We start from the raw sequence: 19159 nt of genomic DNA, 5'->3' as shown, positions 1-19159 counted from the left end.
ATTTTCTATATATGTACATGGTAGGATAGTCTCAGTTTACTCATTTTTTGCTCTAGGGAGAGTTCCGGCTTGCCTTGATTGAACATCCATTTTTCTGCCTTTTTGGCTGTCTATGGTATCTGTAAGGCTCTCCTCCAATACCACATTTCAAACAAGATGATTTTTGTCCCTGTCTTTCTTTCACATAGCATGGATGATTTTGATCTTGGTTTCCAGCGACAATCTTTGCCAGCTGCCATCTCTACCTTTTTATTATTACTTCAAAAGATGAGGGGACATCTTTCGGAAAACATACACATAACATTTTCATAGAGCTTTTGATCTGATATAGCTTTTCATCCTCAGGTTGCCTGCCCCAAGGAAATGGTTTGGAAATTGGAACATAGCTTTCCAGTCTGCATTCTTCAGAATGGACACAGCAAAAATTGGTTACCTAAGAGGTTAAAGCAATGGTCCCCAACCTTGGGCCTCCAGATGTTCTTGGACTTCAACTCCCAGAAATCCAGGCCAGCAGAGGTGGTGGTGAAGGCTTCTGGGAGTTGTAGTCCAAGAACATCCGGAGGCCCAAGGTTGGGGACCACTGGGTTAAAGGGTGTGTATGTTTCTTTGTTATATGTGTTGCACTTAATCTCACATTTGCTTCACCATTTCATTAAGTAAAAAAACAGCCTTTTGAAATATTTTGGCACAGAGGGACTACAGCCAAATTCTGGCTGCTCTTGCTTCTCTCCTCTCATAGCAACCATAGTACAGATCATGTGCTCATCTGAGATCCTCTATCACTGGATATTTCTACATGAGCAAAGCTTCTGTTGGAATTTGTATGTGCTGCATACTTAAACTTCACACCATCCATACCTGTTGAAAAAACAGCCCTGACAATTGCTTTGTGTTTGGGTGAGAAGTGGTTAACTGATGAAAAAAAGGAGTCACTTCTGGGACTTTCCCTTGCTTGATGTCGCTTTGTGAATGGTAGTGAGCCAAGACGGTATTCTATTGGCCAGCCATTCTCAACAGGGGCCGTAGACTGGAACCAATTCTTCACACACCACCTAATAAGGTTCCTTATGCAACTTATACACTCCTGATTTGGCTTATTTCTTTCACACTGTATTTATGGCTATGGCAAAAAAAAAAAAAGGTGAGAATGTCTGCTGTAGACCATTGACTACTGCCATTAGCATTGCCAACATTCAGGATGCTCTTTGCTAGATAAAGCCTGGCATCCTTTTTCCTGCTGACCATGTGGGCACAATATTGTGCAACAATATCAAAATACCATTTCCTGGTGTTTTGAATTGTGGATACATAAGCACAATATCCCAGATTCATAAACAAGGGTTTTTGAAGAATTGAATATGTTTCAGTATAGCCCGAGAATATGAATAGGACTTGTGGGGAAGCAAGAGATACCACATTTATGGCAGACCCTTGTCCATCCTGGCTTATAAAAGCATCCAAGGGAATAGCTGAATGGGTGGCTGACTGGCTAATGGAAGTGGTGAATTCCTCCTTGCAGCACGGCACGATTCCAGCACGCTTAAAGGAGGCAGTAGTACAACCACTGCTGAAAAAGCCCTCCTACCATCTCACCATACTGGGTAACTATTGGCCAGCCTCCAATGTTCCATTGTGGACAAGATGCTGGAGTGTGGTAGTTCTCGGCTCTACAGGTTCCTGGACATGATGAATTATCTAGATCTATTTCAGTTTAGCTTCACATCCAGTTAGGGGGGCAGAAAAAGTTTTAGTTATCTTGGTAGATGATCTACACAGAGAAAGGGAGAGGAGGAGCATGGCAATGATGATCTGTGGGGCTTTTGATACCATTAACCATAATATGCCATCTTTCCTGGACTTGGAGGCACCATCCTGGAGAGGTGAGCTCAACAGGTGGTACTGGAGAAAGCCTGCTTGATACGCTCATAATTGGCATGGGGTTTCTCAAGGTCTCAATTCTGCTTCACATGTTATTCATCATATTCATCATACTTTAAGGATAGGAGGAGCCTCCTTCCTGCTGTCCTTCAGACAGCCAATTAATTCCTTCCTTTTTAGGCCAGCTCTAAACAACTGAATATAACTACACTTTATTGCAGGATTTTTTTTTGTTAGTCCTTTTGTAGGCATTTTAAAATTGGTTTTATCAGTTTTAGAACACTGTTATATGTTTAATTGTTTATGTTATAGTTCATTATGTATTTGTTTGGATTATATATTATTTAGGTTAATCTTTGTACTTTTGAGTGATAGTAGATATCACCCAAAAATGTTCAGTTTTCAACTAGCTTTGTGTCTTCAGATATACATTATTTGTTTACAGCAATATATGATGATGAGAAATAACAGACCCTGTTTTCCAAGTTGCACTGAACTTACTCCCTCTCTAAGCGTGGAACAAAACTGAACATTCTTGTAAGTTCAATTAAAATACTCAGGATTGATTTCTTTAGAGTCAGAACCCTAGCTGCTCTCCCTCTGCAACTCTGTGTACACAAAAACATGTCCTTATCTCTCTCTTCCTCTGATAGTGTATGCTTTTGCACTATCATATGATTCCATCATGTCATTTTGCACCCTTCTAAAGTGTAGTCCTGGTTGCTTTAATCTTAATTTATATATTTTCACAATCCCATTGCCCAGATTGACTCCACGTCCACTAATCTTCTATTCACTGATGCTTCCAGCATCTGAAAGTGCACTTTCAAATACAGGAACAGAGAATTATTGAAGGTTATTGAGTTAATGTGGAATATATGTGTTGTGAATACCATGAGCAGGAGTGCACTGGGGGGGGGGGAGATAGCATTATTGAATGAAAACTTTAAACCACATTTATGCTGAAGGTGAGAGATTCAGAACAGATACAAAGGCTTCATACATACCATAGCTGAACTATAGAATTTACTAGCATAATTTTTGTCCATTTGTGTAAAAACTGTAATAGTTACAACCATACTATAATCTTCCACCTTAATCAATGGGAAACACAAAGCTTTATGAAACAAATTATCCTAAAAAACAGAAAAAAAAACCAAAGGCAACCTAATGGTGCTGCTTCAAGCAACCAATATCCATCCAGATCTTTTTTGCAATTTTTCTATTGTGGAATTTATGGACATTTGTTGCTGGATCTTTATTACAAATGAAAACCTGATCTAAGTGGTTCTTAAATATAAAAATGTTTTGCTTCCGAACAAATATTTCAAGTACCGTGTTTCCCTGAAAATAAGACAGGGTCTTATACTAATTTTTACTCCAAAAAACGCATTAGGGCTTATTTTCAGGGGATTTTTTTTCCATGTTCAACAATCTACATTTGTTCAAATACAGTCATGTCAACTTCTTCTGGTTGCTGTACAATGGTGGAGGATGAGTTTTCACATAACTGGGGATTATTTTGGGGGTAGGGCTTATATTACAAGCATCCTGAAAAATCATATTAGGGCTTATTTTCAGGGAAACAGGGTAGCAAGATCTAAAGTGCTGTGATAATTGCTTCATGTTCGTGCCTACAGTAGTATTCCTGCTTGTAGACAATTTAAAATGTGACAACTCTCCTCTGCCACCCAAAATGCAGCAATAAATTTCATCTGCATTTGAAATAGGAGTGTTAATTTAAAACAAGGCAAGTTATTTAGATACATATCTTTATATCTATGTATGTAATATGCACAACTATCCAAGCACCTTATCAGCTTTTCAGTTCATGTCTTTAACCAAGCTTACTTCAGATATCAGTGAGTTGTACCTGCAGAAGCACTCAGACACTGTCACTTTGAGCATGTTCACAGTGGCATATAGTTAATGGAACTCTGATGGCACTGTTTGGCATGAAATAGGAAAAAAAGCCCTCATCCACTTATGTTTCTACGTAGAACAATCCATCCTTTTCCTTTAAGAGTTGTCCCACACCAAATGGGCACAGGGCTAGAGCATACAACCTTTTTGGCATGATTCATTAAGATGCAAAATAGCTCTTTGTTTAGCCTTCCCGAACAGGTACTTTCACCAAAATGACACTGGGGGTGGTGTTAACTGAGGAGACAATCCTGTAATGTATTAAGTGGGTTGTGGCATTGAAAAGGAGGGTGGAGAAACACTCTCCTTTATTTTCATCGACTTTTATTTTAATATTTCCCTAACCAATGAAGTGAAATTCTAAACACATGCCAGGCTGATTTCAGTATGCCTTTTAATCTTTTAACAAACAAAGCCTCCTGAATGAGGTCTAAAAGAAAAGGCAGGGAAGGGGGCTATGTTGACTCCTTGGGCTCTGCCTAAGGCAGCACAACCCTAGTAGATCCCTGACTAAGGGAAAAGGCTGGAAAATGGGGAGTTACCTCCCTTCTGTCTCCCCAACCTTCACCCCAATGTTATTTCCTCACACTGCAGCTGTACTTGCCTGTTATTGTTACTGCCGCTGCCTCCTTACTCACAAGCAAACCAGGTGAACCTTGCTTTGTATAGATCTATAACACCAGAGAAGAGGAACCATAGCAAGATCCCCAGTCTTGACAGAAGGATTGTTCAAGTGAGAATTAAAATAGATTGCAGTTGAGATAAGAACCTTTTAAGCATGAACTGGACTTCACTAAATTTCCCAGTGTGGACAGGCCCATAGACATATTCTTTCTAAAGTACTGTTTGCCAGTGTGTACTCTCCAAAGCAACAGTGTATTCATGTTCGAACTGGCCAGTTAAGGAGTAGCCACTTATATAACTTTCAAATCAGATGTGTTTTGAATGGGAGGCCACAACAGAAATAAGATATGGACTAAAGTAGTTATATAGTGGTGCTCATAACTCTGTTGGGAGTTTTTCAAGGGACATGTGATTCAGTTCTTGCTAAACAATACCTGCCACCCCAATCCCTACATTTGAACAGAACAGAGGACCTAGGAAGAGACTCTTCATTCCCTGACCTCAAAAATTAAGCTCATTATTCATCTTGTGTATCCTATAAATTCTATGTTTTATAGTGTATTCAGAGGGGATGGAACAGTGTTTGTTTACCTTGAACTGAATTTAGTAGGTTTGATCAAGGCAGCATTTGTTCCTTTCACCAGACTCTATCCGCTAGAGTTTCACACTTTGAACTGTTGCCGCAGCATAGGCATTTAGTATCGCCTCTCTGCACATATAAAATATGGATAAGGTTGTAATGTCATGCCTAACTTGGGCTGGAGGTTTGGCATCGAGCCACTAGGAAAATGCAGATGAAATTGCTGAAGCAAGGAGGTAAAAAATAAAAACATTTCCATTCTGGCCAGCTGTTCTCCTAAACAGTGTCTTCGTCCTAGCAGGAGAGGAAAGAAAAGAAACTACGTTGAACAATTCTTTTGAGAAAAAAAAGTCAAAGATAAATGTGACATATCCATAATAAATGTACAGTAGCTCCAAATTTTTAAAAAGTCAAAGCATATCTTAGTAAAATGTTGATATATGATAAAACCAAATATGAGTTTGTTCGATTTTACATATGATTTCCATATGACCACATGAAAAGTGTCATACAGAAAATGTCATTATTCATTCTCTTCAAGTTCACTTAAGTTCTTTAAAATGTTCTGTAATGAAAATATTTTAGCATATTTCCTATCAAAAACTAGTTTTACTATTACTTTCAAAGTCAGACAATGAATGAAATTGTCTGGACAGTTCATGCTCTAATAAGGTTCTTCCAGAGTACAATTTTCATCTGCGAGGAACACACTATGCTTATACAATGCCTGTAAAGGATCCAGATGTTACTTTCCAAATTAATGCATCTGTTACAGGAAGATCCAAGTCTTATAACAAAGTTTTCAATAAAGCCAAATACTGCAGCTGCCAAAATTGTGCAATTTTTCATGAAGCAAAAACCTCTAGGTAAGCAATAAAATGAGGATTGGGGGACACACTATTTCTCTAATCCTTCTTAACAGGTGTGTATACACTCTTCTAGAACGTGAGCACACAAATTAGAACTCATTTTTAAGACAAATAACAGTTTAGCAAGTAAAATTGAAGCCCATTTCAGCATGGAGAAGAGGCTGGAAAGTAAGAAAGAAAACATTCAGCACATATATTAAGATTAAATAGCACAAGAACCTTCTTTCCTCATTGTTGACAGGTGGTGCAGACAAAATGTTTGGAAGATATTGGCCAAAACCCTATTGTGTATGCAAATGGAAGGTAGATGACATAGCTCACAGTTGCAAATTACCACTAATTAACAAGTCCCTGTTTGAATTCCTGGTCATGCATGAAGCTGCCAGCTAGCATACTTTGAGGAATAGTGGCAATTCAGTTAGTTACTGCACTGTCTGGTGTAGCTATGCAACAGGATTTTTGTCACTGAGGCATAAGGACAGCAAGAGAAGAGAAAACAGAAAGGTAAGCACAAAGTTGTGGAAAAAAATCAGTCAAGAGATTAATGTTCTATCTTCTCAGATTAGTTTTGTGTGTCTATGTGTGCAGCACATGCAATGATCAAACAAAGGACTGTATGATATTGAGGCCTGTATCCAATGGTGTCATTGCATTAGTGCAAAGCTGGCTGGGCTACCCCACACACATTTACAGAGTATTTGCAAGGATAATATCCAATCCAGATTCCAATGTAAAAACACAGACTGCACGCTTGCAGTACTGTTCATGCTACTGCTTGAGTAACAGTCTAACAGCACATTTCCACTAGTAAGAATTTAGGCTCCACTGGTATGACACTGGATTACTGCAGCTTAATATGTGGCCACGTCTACTGCAAGCCAAACAAAAAGTACTTAGTTCAATCATGTTTTCATTCTCAAATTTGTGTTTTGGCTTACAACTGAAAACAAAAGTTATCTGTAATTACAAACACAGTTGAGGAAAACAGAGTATTTTAAAAACGGACTCTTCAATATTACCTTGTAATGACTATTCATATGTTAGTCAGTTCTACATTTAGGAATAAGTATTTACTCTTACCTAGAGAAAATGGAATAAATGCTTCCTTCTTGACAAACTGTCCAGAGCTCTCCAAAAACCTCTCAGGACAAAACATTTCAGGGTTACTCCAGTATTTTTCATCAAAATGCACAGAATAGAGATTTGTAATGACTGTAGTGCCTTGAGGAATAGAGTAACCACGCACAACTGTATCCTTAGAAGTTGCATGGAAAATACCTAGCGGAGCTACGTTACAGAATCTTAAAATTTCATGCAGTACTGCCTCTGTGTATGGCATTTTACATTTGTCTTCCAGGCAGGGTGTTTTGTTTGGCCCAACAATTAAATCAATCTCTTTATGAACTTGCCCTGTTAAAAGAAAAGGCTTTTAGTTTCTTAAGTAATGTTTTGTCTTAAAAAGTCAACATCATCTTTGTTTTCACAATTTAAAATACAAAATTACAGTATATTTGCAGAGCCTGTTCCTAATTTCACCTCGTGATTACCGATCAGCTTAGAACACACTGACTGCTGTCTCCTGCACTTATAGCATGTTTTCATTATAACTAAGTTGTGTTTGTCTGTGTCTGTGTCTGTATGTAAGCAACCCTCTGCTACACATCAGCTTAGGACATTAAAGAAAATAGGCTAGAATTTACAGAAATTTAAAAATTAACTGTTGTAACATAAGAGTGCCACAGAACACCTTTTGCTACCAATTAATGCAGCTATCACTCAGATGTCATCTTTTCCTTTCATATATTTTAACATATTTTCAGCAAGAAAAGCACCTTATCAGCAAGACATTATTCCTAGGTATTTCAGGCACATCAGTCACATCCATTGTCCATTTCCTCTGGCCTAGCCCCATTATTAGGCTGTAATGTCCTCTCCCCTGGAACTGACCCTGTTCCAGTTCTGCAGTCAGTGCACGTACAATGAAAAACTAACAGATCAGCATAATTTACAGTACATCTCATTAGCAATACGGATGTCTAGTCCTAGTCCTTTTCATCCACTGGAAAATCCTGTTTAGCAAGAAACATAGTAAGCTGCTTTATATGGCAAGACTGTTGTTTCCTTGCTCATCTAGCACGGTATTGTCCCCTCTGCCTGACAACAGCTTTCCTGTGTCTTTATCAAAGAAACTTCTTCATGCAAAAGACCTGTTCCATCACTAAACCATGGTACTTCTTATCTCAGTTCCTGCATTAAAGAATTTGTGCACACATAATTTCAACATTTCAACTGACCTTTTACCCCCCAGAGACGGAAGCAATAATTTTGTTTGTTTGGTATCTTGCTCCCATTAGTGCCGAGGCACTGCACTGGGCAGTTATTCTACACTCTCCATAAAATTTAAATTAGATGAATAGAGTGGCCAGACTAGGACTCAGGAGACTTGAGTTCAAATCCCTATTTGGACATGGAAACTCAGTGGTGTGTGGGGAGGGGGGGGGATGGAATTTGAAAAAAACCAAACAATTCTTAAATATCTTACCTTAAAAGCCCTATTAGAGTTGCTACACATCAGTTTCAGCTTGATGGCATATAACCCACCTATTAATATCTAACATGGCACCAAATCTGCAGTTGTAGTAAAGCATCACAATGAGTGCCTGAAACCTTACTTCTCCCTTATTGCTTCTTGGGCAACATTAAGAAAAAATTCAGGCTATAGAATATTCAGCTCAGCAAGATCTCCTTGCTCTTCTGCAAATATGGCCAAGTCTTGCTTATCTTCCTGATTCCGTCACCCTGCCCCCAAAAACACTAGCTTCAAAGCATGTAATAAAGAGTTGTATCCATTTATTAGATGTATAATCCACTCTCCTTCCCTAAATGGGATATGAAACAGCAGAGAGTAAAAGGTTTAGAAGGAGCTCATGCTAAAAACATTAAAAGTCATCCATGGCTAGCTGTGGGATATCAGAAGTGTAGTTCAACATATTTAGATCACATTTGCTGGGAAAGGCTACTTTCAAGTTGTGCTGACTACTTCTTGAATTTATAAGCCCAGTTTTCCTATCAAGGTATAATACATCTCAAACTTCAAAAGGGGAAAAAAAACCCCAAATCTTTAAATACTAAATAAAGCCTGGCTATATTATGGTTCCAAATCTTACTGAGTGATTAACAGAAGAATCCTCTCTTTAATACTGGTAATGATTACCATTGATAGTAAAAGTGCTCTGCTTGGAAAACACATCCTTAAACGTAAGTGCAAAGATGTCATAGCACCAGCATAACATTTACCTTGAATGTTAGGATAAAGAGCCATGAACAAAACTGCCCATCTTAGAACATTTGTTGTTGTTTCTGTTCCAGCGATCATGAGCTCTCCAACAGAGAAAATTAAATTTTCCATTGAAAATGAAGACTCTGGGTCAGTTTTACTTCTGTCCATTTCATCTAAATATGCATCTATAAAATGTCGAGGTAACTGAGGTTTTCTATTTTGTGAAAAACGCTGAATAAGGTGTAGCAGAAAACTATAGACTTCATCTGCATTTCTGAAGAGTTGTTTATGTTTTCCAAAGGGCAGAATACCAATCCATGGAAAAGCATTATACAAAAATGCAGAAGCACTGGCAGCCAGTTCAATATTTTCACTAAATATTTCAATCATATGCTGAAATTCAGTGTCTTCATATGTAAACCGCTCTCCAAAAATGATCAAGTTAGTAATATTTGAAACTGCATTTGTTATCAAATATTTCAAATCAAATGGCTTTCCTTTATAAGTATCAATGGCTTCAAGGAAAATCACAGATTCTTCTGATATTTTGCTTTCAAAGGACTTTTGACCATATCCAAAAATACGAAAGCTAGTTACAGCTAGTTTGCGATGCTCAGTCCAACCTCTTCCATATCTTGAGTTCAACAGACCTGAAATACACAAGTATCAATATACAAACTATACAATAACCTAGAGCTTTTCCTTGTTTCATTTTCTCTTTCACTCATATGATTTTTTAAAATTTTTATATACAAATTCATATGAAAGATGTGGCACGTATCCCAAATTTACGACAGTTAAATTCTTGTGGTAATAACTTCACAGTTATACTCTGTTTTACAGCAATTTGAGAACAGTGTGTTTAGGAATTGTACTCTTATTAGTACTGCTTTGCCTTCCTTATTTCTTCTCTGAAGTTCTAGGAAGCAATTCAGAGGCTAGCTTCCTTGTAAAAATGTAATGTATCAGATTGATAATATTCACAGTTACAAAAATAGAGGAGGGAAAGTTGACATTGATGTGTCAAGGATACAAACAATGTAACTTTTTTTTCAAATCCAACAGATGGGTGGTTTATCTTTCTTCAACAGCAATCCCCACCGCTTTCCTATCTATACCTACAAGGTAAACTGCTTTTAAAAATGAGGAAGCCCATAAAAGCACCTTCTGGTATGAAAATCTGTTATTCAATAATGAGTGGGGGGGGGAAGCAAAAATCCCAGTAGATATATCTAAAGTATCTCTCTGGATGCAACTGTTAATCCCAGCTACAGCTGACCCACTGAGTCAATGGGTTTGCCATATGTTCTGATTTCTGAAGTCTCATTCATTCAGTCTACTGCAAGTAGGATTAACTACTGGATTTAGCCCACTGGCTTAAATTCCGGGCAATAACTTACACCTGTATAAGGGTAACAACATGACCATCAAGGAATGATTTTCAGTAATTCAGAATTTCCATGTTGCAGCTTTTCTGATTTCCACATAATTTATTTCACTGTGTGGAAGCCATAGGAGCCATAAGACAGAAGGAGAAAGTCTTTAGTAGCTGAAAATTGCTCTCTACCAGTAATATTATTCAGTGGCATTAACTTTTGGTAACTAAAGATTTCCTCTTTCCATCTTCCAGTTATCACAGTTTCTGCATGATAAAAAGGATTACATGGGAATGGGAAAAACTGCAGAGCAGAAGCTGTAATGTATTAAAAAATGGCTCCCCACTGATAACATCATCACTTTTCCAGAGTCATAGTTATGCCAATGTGACTTCAGTAATTGTTTTATAATTACTCAATGGGTATCCTATTCTTGTTAGGCTGATACTATACTAATTAATTAATTAATGCTGGAGGACTCTCAGAGGCACCGAGGAAATGTAACATATTCTGACTGGGCAGTTTACATTCAGAATTTTGTTTTATATCAGTAGCTAAAATCCTGTTGCTTAATGTAGTAAATCATAATACTACAATATTACCTTTGACATCTTTCTAAATTTAGTTTACCTGACCTTTTTTGAACTTTTGGCTATAGAGGAAATACAGAGATTTATAGGCAAGTTTAAAATGAATAGTGAATTAGATTAATTGTATTGTCCGTTTTCAATCAGTTCAAGTAAAATGTCTTTAATGCTTAAAAAGAAGAATACAAAGTTTAAAGAGGTTCAACATTATTTGGGGGAAATGTCAAAAGCAAAATTATTACCTCAAAAAAACAACAACCACAAATCAATATTTTAGAATGTGTTGGGGGCAATTTATTTTGAAGAACACTAACAGAATGAAATCGCTGAAATTTGGAAATACCTATTTATATACAGATCTCAGACTGAAAAGAGAACAAAAAAGCCTGCTTTATAGTATCCATTGTCCAACACAGAGCTTTGTAACCAAGTTACAAAGAACAGAATAGATTCCTCCAGAGGCCTGGAAGGCCCTCCGGAGTACGTGGAAGATACAGGGAGGAGCAAATAAAAACCTTTGAGCAAGTGGAGCTCCACATGCACACAATGTTGCATGGAAACCTGAAAAATGTTTTTCAGGCTAAAACTATGTGAACTGAGAGTTGTCGGGATAACTCAGTGACAGTCTTGGGGAAGCTCCACGGACCCAGGGCACCTCCAGAAGGGAATGGTAAACAACTTTTGAGTATTCTTTACCTGGAATACCCTGAAAAGGTATGTCAGAACTGATCTGACAGCACATAGTTGTTATTATATGGATAGTTGGTTTTGGGAGATATCTAAGGGAAATTTTATTCATGTGTACTGGAAATGCCAAAATGGAAACTCTTTGAAATTGGATATATTTTTATAATAGTACATATAAACGTAAGAATTAATTCAGTAGTATATATTTCAGATTTTATATGGGCTGAGAAACATACAAGTGTATGAGTATTATTGTCAAGAGAAATATGGAGCCTTGTTCTGGGTATGTTTGATATCTACTGCGGTTGCATATTTTGTTAAGAATAAGATATGGTGCCTTGACTTACAACCGTCTTGACTTGCAACCAAATTGAGTTACAACTAGCTCTGGTCATAACATTTTGCTTTGACTTGCAACCGGCGCTTTGAGATGCAACTGGAAAAAAGGCCTCTTCCTCCATTGTTCTCTCCCTCCCTCTCTCCTTTCCTGCCCTTTTTTAACCTTAGAGGTCATCTTAGGTTAAAAAAGTCTCCCTTTAGTGGACGGATTAACCACTTTTGCATTACAGTGGTGCCTCGACTTATGATCATCCTGACTTGCGACCAAGTCGAGTTACGACCAACTCTAGTTGCAAAATTTTGGTTTGATTTGCAACTGGAGCTTTGGGATACAATCAGAACAAGGGTGGGGGGAAAGGCAGGAATTTAAACTGCTAACTGTTGGAATGGGTTTGTTTGACTCTGGGGGGGGGTTATGTTTCAGTGTTTTGATGGGTCTTGCAGGGTAGCATTTTAGTCCCTGCTGGAATGGGGTTTTTTGTTTGTTTTAGACTCCAAACTCTCCCCCTCCCCCACAGTCTTCTCTCTCTCTATCCTCTCTCTTTTTGTGCCTAAAAGCACAAACCTATGTCTGAGGGGGTCTGTGTAACCCAGTGATGACCTTCTTTCTTTCCTCTTTTCCCAACTGTTCCTCCCTCCTTCCTTTCCTGCCCTTTTTTAACCTTTAAAAATGGCCAGAATGGATTAATTGCATTTCAGTGTATTCCTATGGGAAATGGTGCTTTGAATTACAACCAACTTGAGTTACAACCATCATCCCAGAACGAATTAAGTTTGCAACTCAAGGCATCACTGTAATATCTTGGGTATTATACCTCTAAATCTAAATTAGTCTTAATAACTATGTATTTATTTATTCATTTTGACAGCCTCAAAGAAGAGCTAATCTGTATAGCCCATGTATTTCAGAGTTCATGTGATTGTTCCCACAAACATGTGTAGAGATTTTGGGGAGAAGTCAGTTTTTACTTCAGCGTTTTATATACTGAATATTACTTTCAGAGTTAGATCGTATAGTTTGAATTAGCTCTAGTCCACTTTGTTAAGTGAAGTGTGGTGTGAAGTCTATGGAGTAAGAATAAATACAGGGTCATATTAATTTTTGCTCCAAAAAACCTATTAGGACTTATTTTCAGGGGATTTTTTTTTCGTGTACAACAATCTACATTTATTCAAATACAGTCATGTCATCTTCTGGTTGCTGCACAATGCTGGAGGGTGGGGTTTTGCTTAACTTGGGTTTATTTTGGGGGTAGGGTTTATATTACAAGCATCCTGAAAAATCATACTAGGGCTTATTTTCAGGTTAGGTCTTGTTTTGGGGAAAACAGGGTAATAATATTTATTTTACAAAGTCCTAATTGGTTGAGATTTTTAAAATATTACTAGTCAGTCTCTTTCATAGCCTGCTGTGAACACACATGCATCCAGTTTTTTTTTGTTTGTTTCTTCGCCTTTTCCCTTTAATCCTGAGGAACAATGTTTACATTTTTTACTTGTGGATATGTCAGCATTTCCCTGAATCTGGTGATACTTCCCACTTATCAGTGGTATAGCTTTGCCTACATAAGAAACAACACTCTCCTCCTCTTCTCTGAACATTAGAAATAGAGTGAACAATTAGAAATATATTCAGAAATTTAAGTGGTGGCTGAGCAAGTTCAGATTCTGTCCAAAGCATGTTTCTAACACAAAGACTTCAAAATTATGGTGCTTCCAATAGTACTTATCAATAGGCAATTTTGTGTTTGCATTTATCACCTCTGACCTTAACAACACAGTTTTATGAATTCTACAGACCAGTTCAGAAAATAGGGATTGTGAAAAAAAGATTCTTCAATATAATCTCTATAAAGCATTCTATACATTTAGAACAATTATTTAATGGAATAATAAGTTTTGATTTTTTTAAAAAAGTCACAGTTGTGACAATAGCACATACCTCCCATTTTTGTCAGCTTCTTAAACAAAGGAAGAGATGGTCTGTCTGCAAAAATCTCACTTTGTTGAACAAGGCACTCTTTTATTGTATCATATCCATTTAATACAATTGCTGATATACCTCCAAGATCAAGACTAAAGATCTTTTTAAAAGAAGAGGGGGAGAGGTAGAGAGAGAGATTTCATGTGATTTTCAACAATACTATGCTACTATGTTTCCTTCAAATTGTTACTTCTTGTTCTATTGACAGAAGCTTATCATTTACGTTGCATAAAATTATATGGTGCCCACCAAAAAGATTTCAGGCAATGAGTATACAATATATCTTCAATCACCAATTGCTATGTAAGCTGCATGAAACATAACAATGCTGGCTGAAGGGGTTGCGATTTTGATTTCTTACTGTGCTTCCTGGGAGAAGAGCCAACCTATATGGCTCGGTCAAGCTATATGGCTCCAGAGCCATGGAAATGGTAAATTACTTCTGAATGGTTTATATTGAGAAAACCCTGGAAAGGGTCACTATTAATTTGAATTGAATTAACAGCAAGCACATCATCATCATCATCATCATCATCATCATCATCATCATCACCATTATTATTATTATTATTATTATTATTATTATTATTATTATTATTATTATTATTATTATTATTATTATTATTATTATTATTACATTTGCCAAACTTCATCATTCCCTACAATGTGTATTAACATAAAGCTCATATCAATGTGGGGATGTGGTGGCTCTGCGGGTTAAACCGCAGAAGCCTCTGTGCCACAAGGTCAGAAGATGAGAACCTTTACCTTCACATATCAATGTATCCATGCTGACCTAGTTTTTTAGAAAGGCTTAAGACCACTATCCATATAAGTACCTATATGTCACTTCCTAGCAGGAACTGTATACACATCAATTTTCCAGGAGAGGAACAAACATTATTGCCAATAGGGTAGAACAAGTAGTACAACAGAGTCAGGATGTTTATTATGCATTCAACATATTCAATGTAAGATGAAAAACCTAACACTGTAAAGCAGTGGTTCTTAACCCTGGGTTACTCAGGTATTTTTGGACTGCAACTCCCAGAAGCCTTCACCACCAGCTGTGCTGGCTGGGGTTTCTGGGAGTTGCAGTTCAAAAACACCTGAGTTAACCCAAGGTTAAGAACCACTGCTGTAAAGCATCCTTTCTTTTTCTTAAAAAAGTTTCTTTTTACAGAAATGTGTCAGTTTTTTGCTGATTTGCCAAACACTGCTATGAAGCTACAAACAGGTACAATTTCACACAATGCCATAGAACATTATCTATGTCTACAGTAGCAGAACACCTTGCATTCTAGCCACTGTTGTTCTTGTTATTTCCTATAATTTAAATCAGTTCACACCTAGTATCAACTGGGGAATTGGGTAGAAAGTGCACATGGACATGGTTAACTGGATAATAAGGAAAGATGAGTTGCATCTCCCAGTGTCAGAGGCCACACAGGCAGCTGCAGAGGGCTACAGGTTGTGTAGATTTGGTATAAACAAGTCACTGTTCCCAGAGATGGAATGCTATGGAAAATTGATTAGCTTCAGACTGAAAACGGGCATTCTGTGGTGAAGGAAAATTTTGCTAGTTCACATAATAAATTGTGAATATGTATTATAATTCCGATATACTGTACAACATCGATATTTCTATAATTTCAGTATAATTTCTATAATTTCAGAATAACTATAATTTCAGAATTCTTCAATGAGAATATGAAGTGATTATCAGATTCCTGCTAAAAAATTTGCTTCTGTATTCAACAATGTCCAATTCAGTGCAATCTGATGCTTCTGACGCAAGAGTGGGATTCTACAGCTAAAGCTACATTTAGCTAATAATAAATAATAATGTATCATCAAACAAATTCTGATTAATGGAGACCCTTTTCAGGGTTTTCCAGGTAGAGAATACTCAGAAGTAATTTACCATTCCTTTCTTCTGGGGGCATCCTGGGACTGTGCAGCTTGTCCAAAGCCACATAGACTGACTCTACTCACTGGAGGCACAGTGGGGAATTGAACTTCCAACCTCCAGCTCTGCAGTCAGACCACAGAGCTATCCAGCCCATCTAGTTACTAAAGAGTAATAGCCCAAAGGAACATTTTCCTGTTTTTGTGCAGATATACTTTTTTTGAGACATGCACTATAAATGGTCAACTGTCAGTCTTTATTCTGAAGAAGACAGCATTTCTAATTCTCTGGTTTCTTCTGCATCAGGGAAAAAAAAACATTTTTTCAGGGATGAAAAGAACATGACTTTTCAGGAAACAGAGAATTGCTTGCTCCTTAATTAATTAATTTAATTAATTAATTAATTAATGTTTGACAACTTTATTTTAAAACACTATTGTACTGTGGTTATGAACCAAGGTTGAAATCACTTATCAAAGAATGATGCATTTTTATTTGTTGTACTGTATTATGTTTTTTGAAGAACTGTTGGCTGCTTCTTGGGAATCTTCTTAAATACAAAAAAGCCAGGATTTAAAAATAATTATTAAATTAATATCAGTATGCATAATAGAGGTTAGTTTGTCATTTTTGTGCATAACTAGATGACTGAAATAACAATTTAAATGTGTGCCTGAAGGTAGTCTGACAGTTCTGTTGGTCTTTCTCTCTATAACTGTGAAAAGTCAACGTATCCCTGAACATGAGGAACATAGTTTAGTAAACTCTAATTGGCTACAATTCCCCAATGAGCTCAAGTTCACTCTTTTCAGAATATCAAGAAGCCCAGTGTTACTTCACATGAAAAAGACATTAACTTTATCAGAACCTTTCAAGTGCTTTAAACACACACGAGCACACAAAACGTCAGAAATTCAAATAAAATCTTCTGATATATCAAACTCCTCACAATCACAATTTTGAAATAAATTTCATGTAAATACTATAGCTATTAGCTTTGCTTACTAGAACTTCCCAGAGAGTTTATGGGTTCGGGGCAGATGTGAAGTTAGGAGCTCATTGCTATTCACCTCCGTGAACCCATACAAGGTGTTGGCAAGTAACACTGCAGAGCCCAGGAAAACATCCTCAACAGGGGCGGGATATAAATTCAATAAAAGTAAAAGTAAAAGTAACTATGTATATAAATCAAGATTTGGGATATATCTGTGAAGATTCTCAGTCATCCAGGTGAGTCATGGCAACTGGACTTCTTTCTTATTACCTTTAAACATTTTGCTACTCGTCCAAGTAGCTTCTTCCAAACAAGATTTGGGATGTGTGTGTGTGTGTGTGCTTTAAATGGGAACCCCCTTCCCAGGCTGTCTTTGTTATTTACAGAGTCTTGTGTGCAAAACAGAAACAAGTCCTGCTACACCTCAAACAGTAACATACCCTTTGAGGGATACAGTTTCCTTTGCATTTGTTTGCAATGCTCTCTTTTGAATCTGTAAGCTCCTTTAACTGACAACATACTGCACAAGTATGTTTGGAAGGCAAGTTAGGGAACTTAACTGGAAAGAAGCTGTGCATAAAATGAGTGCTATATAATAATACTGATAAAGTAAGAACCCACCCACCCCAACTCTCACGATCCTTTTGTAAGAGTTAAGCGTTTTAAGCATTCTGTGCCAAGCAGAAGTGAAAAGTGCAGATGAATCCCGTTCTCCTGATCAAAACAGTACCCAAAGCAAACACGCTTAGTTAGGACTGCACTCAGAAACCTTCCTGGCCCTGATAGCGAGTTGGGAAATGTTGAACTGACGGTCAACCGGTACAGCTCTTCTTCACTTACGTAATAAGGCTTTCATTTGGGCAGGTGATCCGTCCGGGACCATTCATTCCTCCAGTCTGCCCTCCCGACGACTGGGAGGGAAGCCGTTCTGATTTCCACCGTACCAGCAGAAGGCTAGTCGTCCCTCCCTTCTTGAGGCTTACCCTCGGAAGGACTGGGCGCAAACCTCTCCCCGGGGTATCTGCCAGGATAACCCCGAGGGGAATTATGGACATCGGAGTCAAGAGACCTGACGAAACGAGGCAGATTCTCTGGCCCCCGCACCTTTCCGGGGGGGGGGGGTACTTAAGCTCCACACAAACCTTTCCTTTCTTGGGCCAACTGAAAACCTGGCTATTTAGGCAAGCCTTCCCTCCAGCCACCTCTTGATTTATTTTGTGTTTTTTTTAATCTTGAGTCCTTCTCTATTGTTGCATTGCTTGTTTTATATTTTAAATGGTTTAATTTTTTTATGTTGTTAGCAGCCCAGAGTAGTCAGTGGACTGAATGGGCGGGGCACAAATTAAATAAATAAATAAATAAATAAATAAATAAATAAATAAATAAATAAATAAATAAATAAATAAATAAATAGGGCACAGGAGGAGTTAAACAACAACAGCAGCATCTGATAGTTAAGTTCTTGCTGACGAGAGCGCTCATCCTAAGCAGGCTCCCCCGTAACTCTGGTGCCACCGGGGCGCCGGCTCTTTTTGCTTTCCCGCCTCTTTCCCTGCCCCTCAGCCGGCTTCTGCGCTCTCCTCGCTCCCCATTCTCTCCCCCCCCCCGCGCCGTCCAGGTGCCGACATACCTGTCCGTGGAGCTGACTCTGCCGCTTCATGTAGACGTGAGGTTGCTCCGAGGCCAGGGAGTGAATGTTGCCGATGAGCGGCAGCCCTGCTGGGCCAGGCGGGAAGCCCACGGGTCGCCTCTGCTTCAGCAACTGCCTCACCACCAGCGACAGGACGAGGAACAGGACAGCGGCGGCGGCGGCTGCCGCCGAGCCCGCCGCCGGAGCCCCGGACCACATCGCCCCCCCCCCTGCGCTCTCTGGCCGGGCCGGGCTCCGTCGGCCACCTCCCAGAACCTCAGCTCACCCACGACGGCCAGCCCAGCCTCACAGAGCGCGGCTCTTCGGGTTGTCTCATAGGGCGGCCCTGGCGCTCATCAAGCGGAGGCGAGCCCGATTGGTCAATTCTCCACGGCGAGTCCCCTCTCTCTCTCTCCCTCTCCCCCCCCCCCCCCGCTCCTTTCTGTCTTCCCACCTCCTCTTCCTTTTCGCGCCAGGGATCTGAGTTTTTGCCCTCGGC

The 19159-nt window shown here is 38.6% G+C and overlaps 1 protein-coding gene across 1 annotated transcript; it reads right to left on the bottom strand.

The window, feature by feature from the left end:
* Window positions 1-2887: 2887 nt before the first annotated feature.
* CYP2R1 (cytochrome P450 family 2 subfamily R member 1) lies at window positions 2888-18950 on the bottom strand. Its single transcript, XM_072985723.2, has 5 exons — window positions 18661-18950; window positions 14086-14227; window positions 9172-9804; window positions 6955-7284; window positions 2888-5299 (listed from the first exon to the last, which is right to left on the bottom strand). The coding sequence occupies exons 1-5, from the start codon at window positions 18877-18879 to the stop codon at window positions 5121-5123; spliced, it is 1503 nt and encodes a 500-aa protein (XP_072841824.2). The 5' UTR covers window positions 18880-18950; the 3' UTR covers window positions 2888-5120.
* Between the last annotated feature and the right edge of the window lie 209 nt (window positions 18951-19159).

The sequence above is a fragment of the Pogona vitticeps genome, chromosome 1 (genome assembly GCF_051106095.1).
Source record: "Pogona vitticeps strain Pit_001003342236 chromosome 1, PviZW2.1, whole genome shotgun sequence".
In the NCBI taxonomy this organism is placed as follows: Eukaryota; Metazoa; Chordata; class Lepidosauria; order Squamata; family Agamidae; genus Pogona; species Pogona vitticeps.
The sequence above is the reverse complement of the archived record's forward strand: the minus strand, read 5'-3'. Positions and strand labels throughout refer to the sequence as shown.

Bases quoted from the DNA above. Each gene is read 5' to 3' on its own strand.
- CYP2R1 (XM_072985723.2), bottom strand. From the start codon at position 18,879: ATGTGGTCCGGGGCTCCGGCGGCGGGCTCGGCGGCAGCCGCCGCCGCC. The intron at 7,285-9,171 runs GTAAATGTTATG...TTCTTTTAACAG, and splicing joins TCTTTATCCTAACATTCAAG to GGCAAGTTCATAAAGAGATT. The intron at 5,300-6,954 runs GTAAGAGTAAAT...CTCTCCTGCTAG, and splicing joins ATTTATTCCATTTTCTCTAG to GACGAAGACACTGTTTAGGA.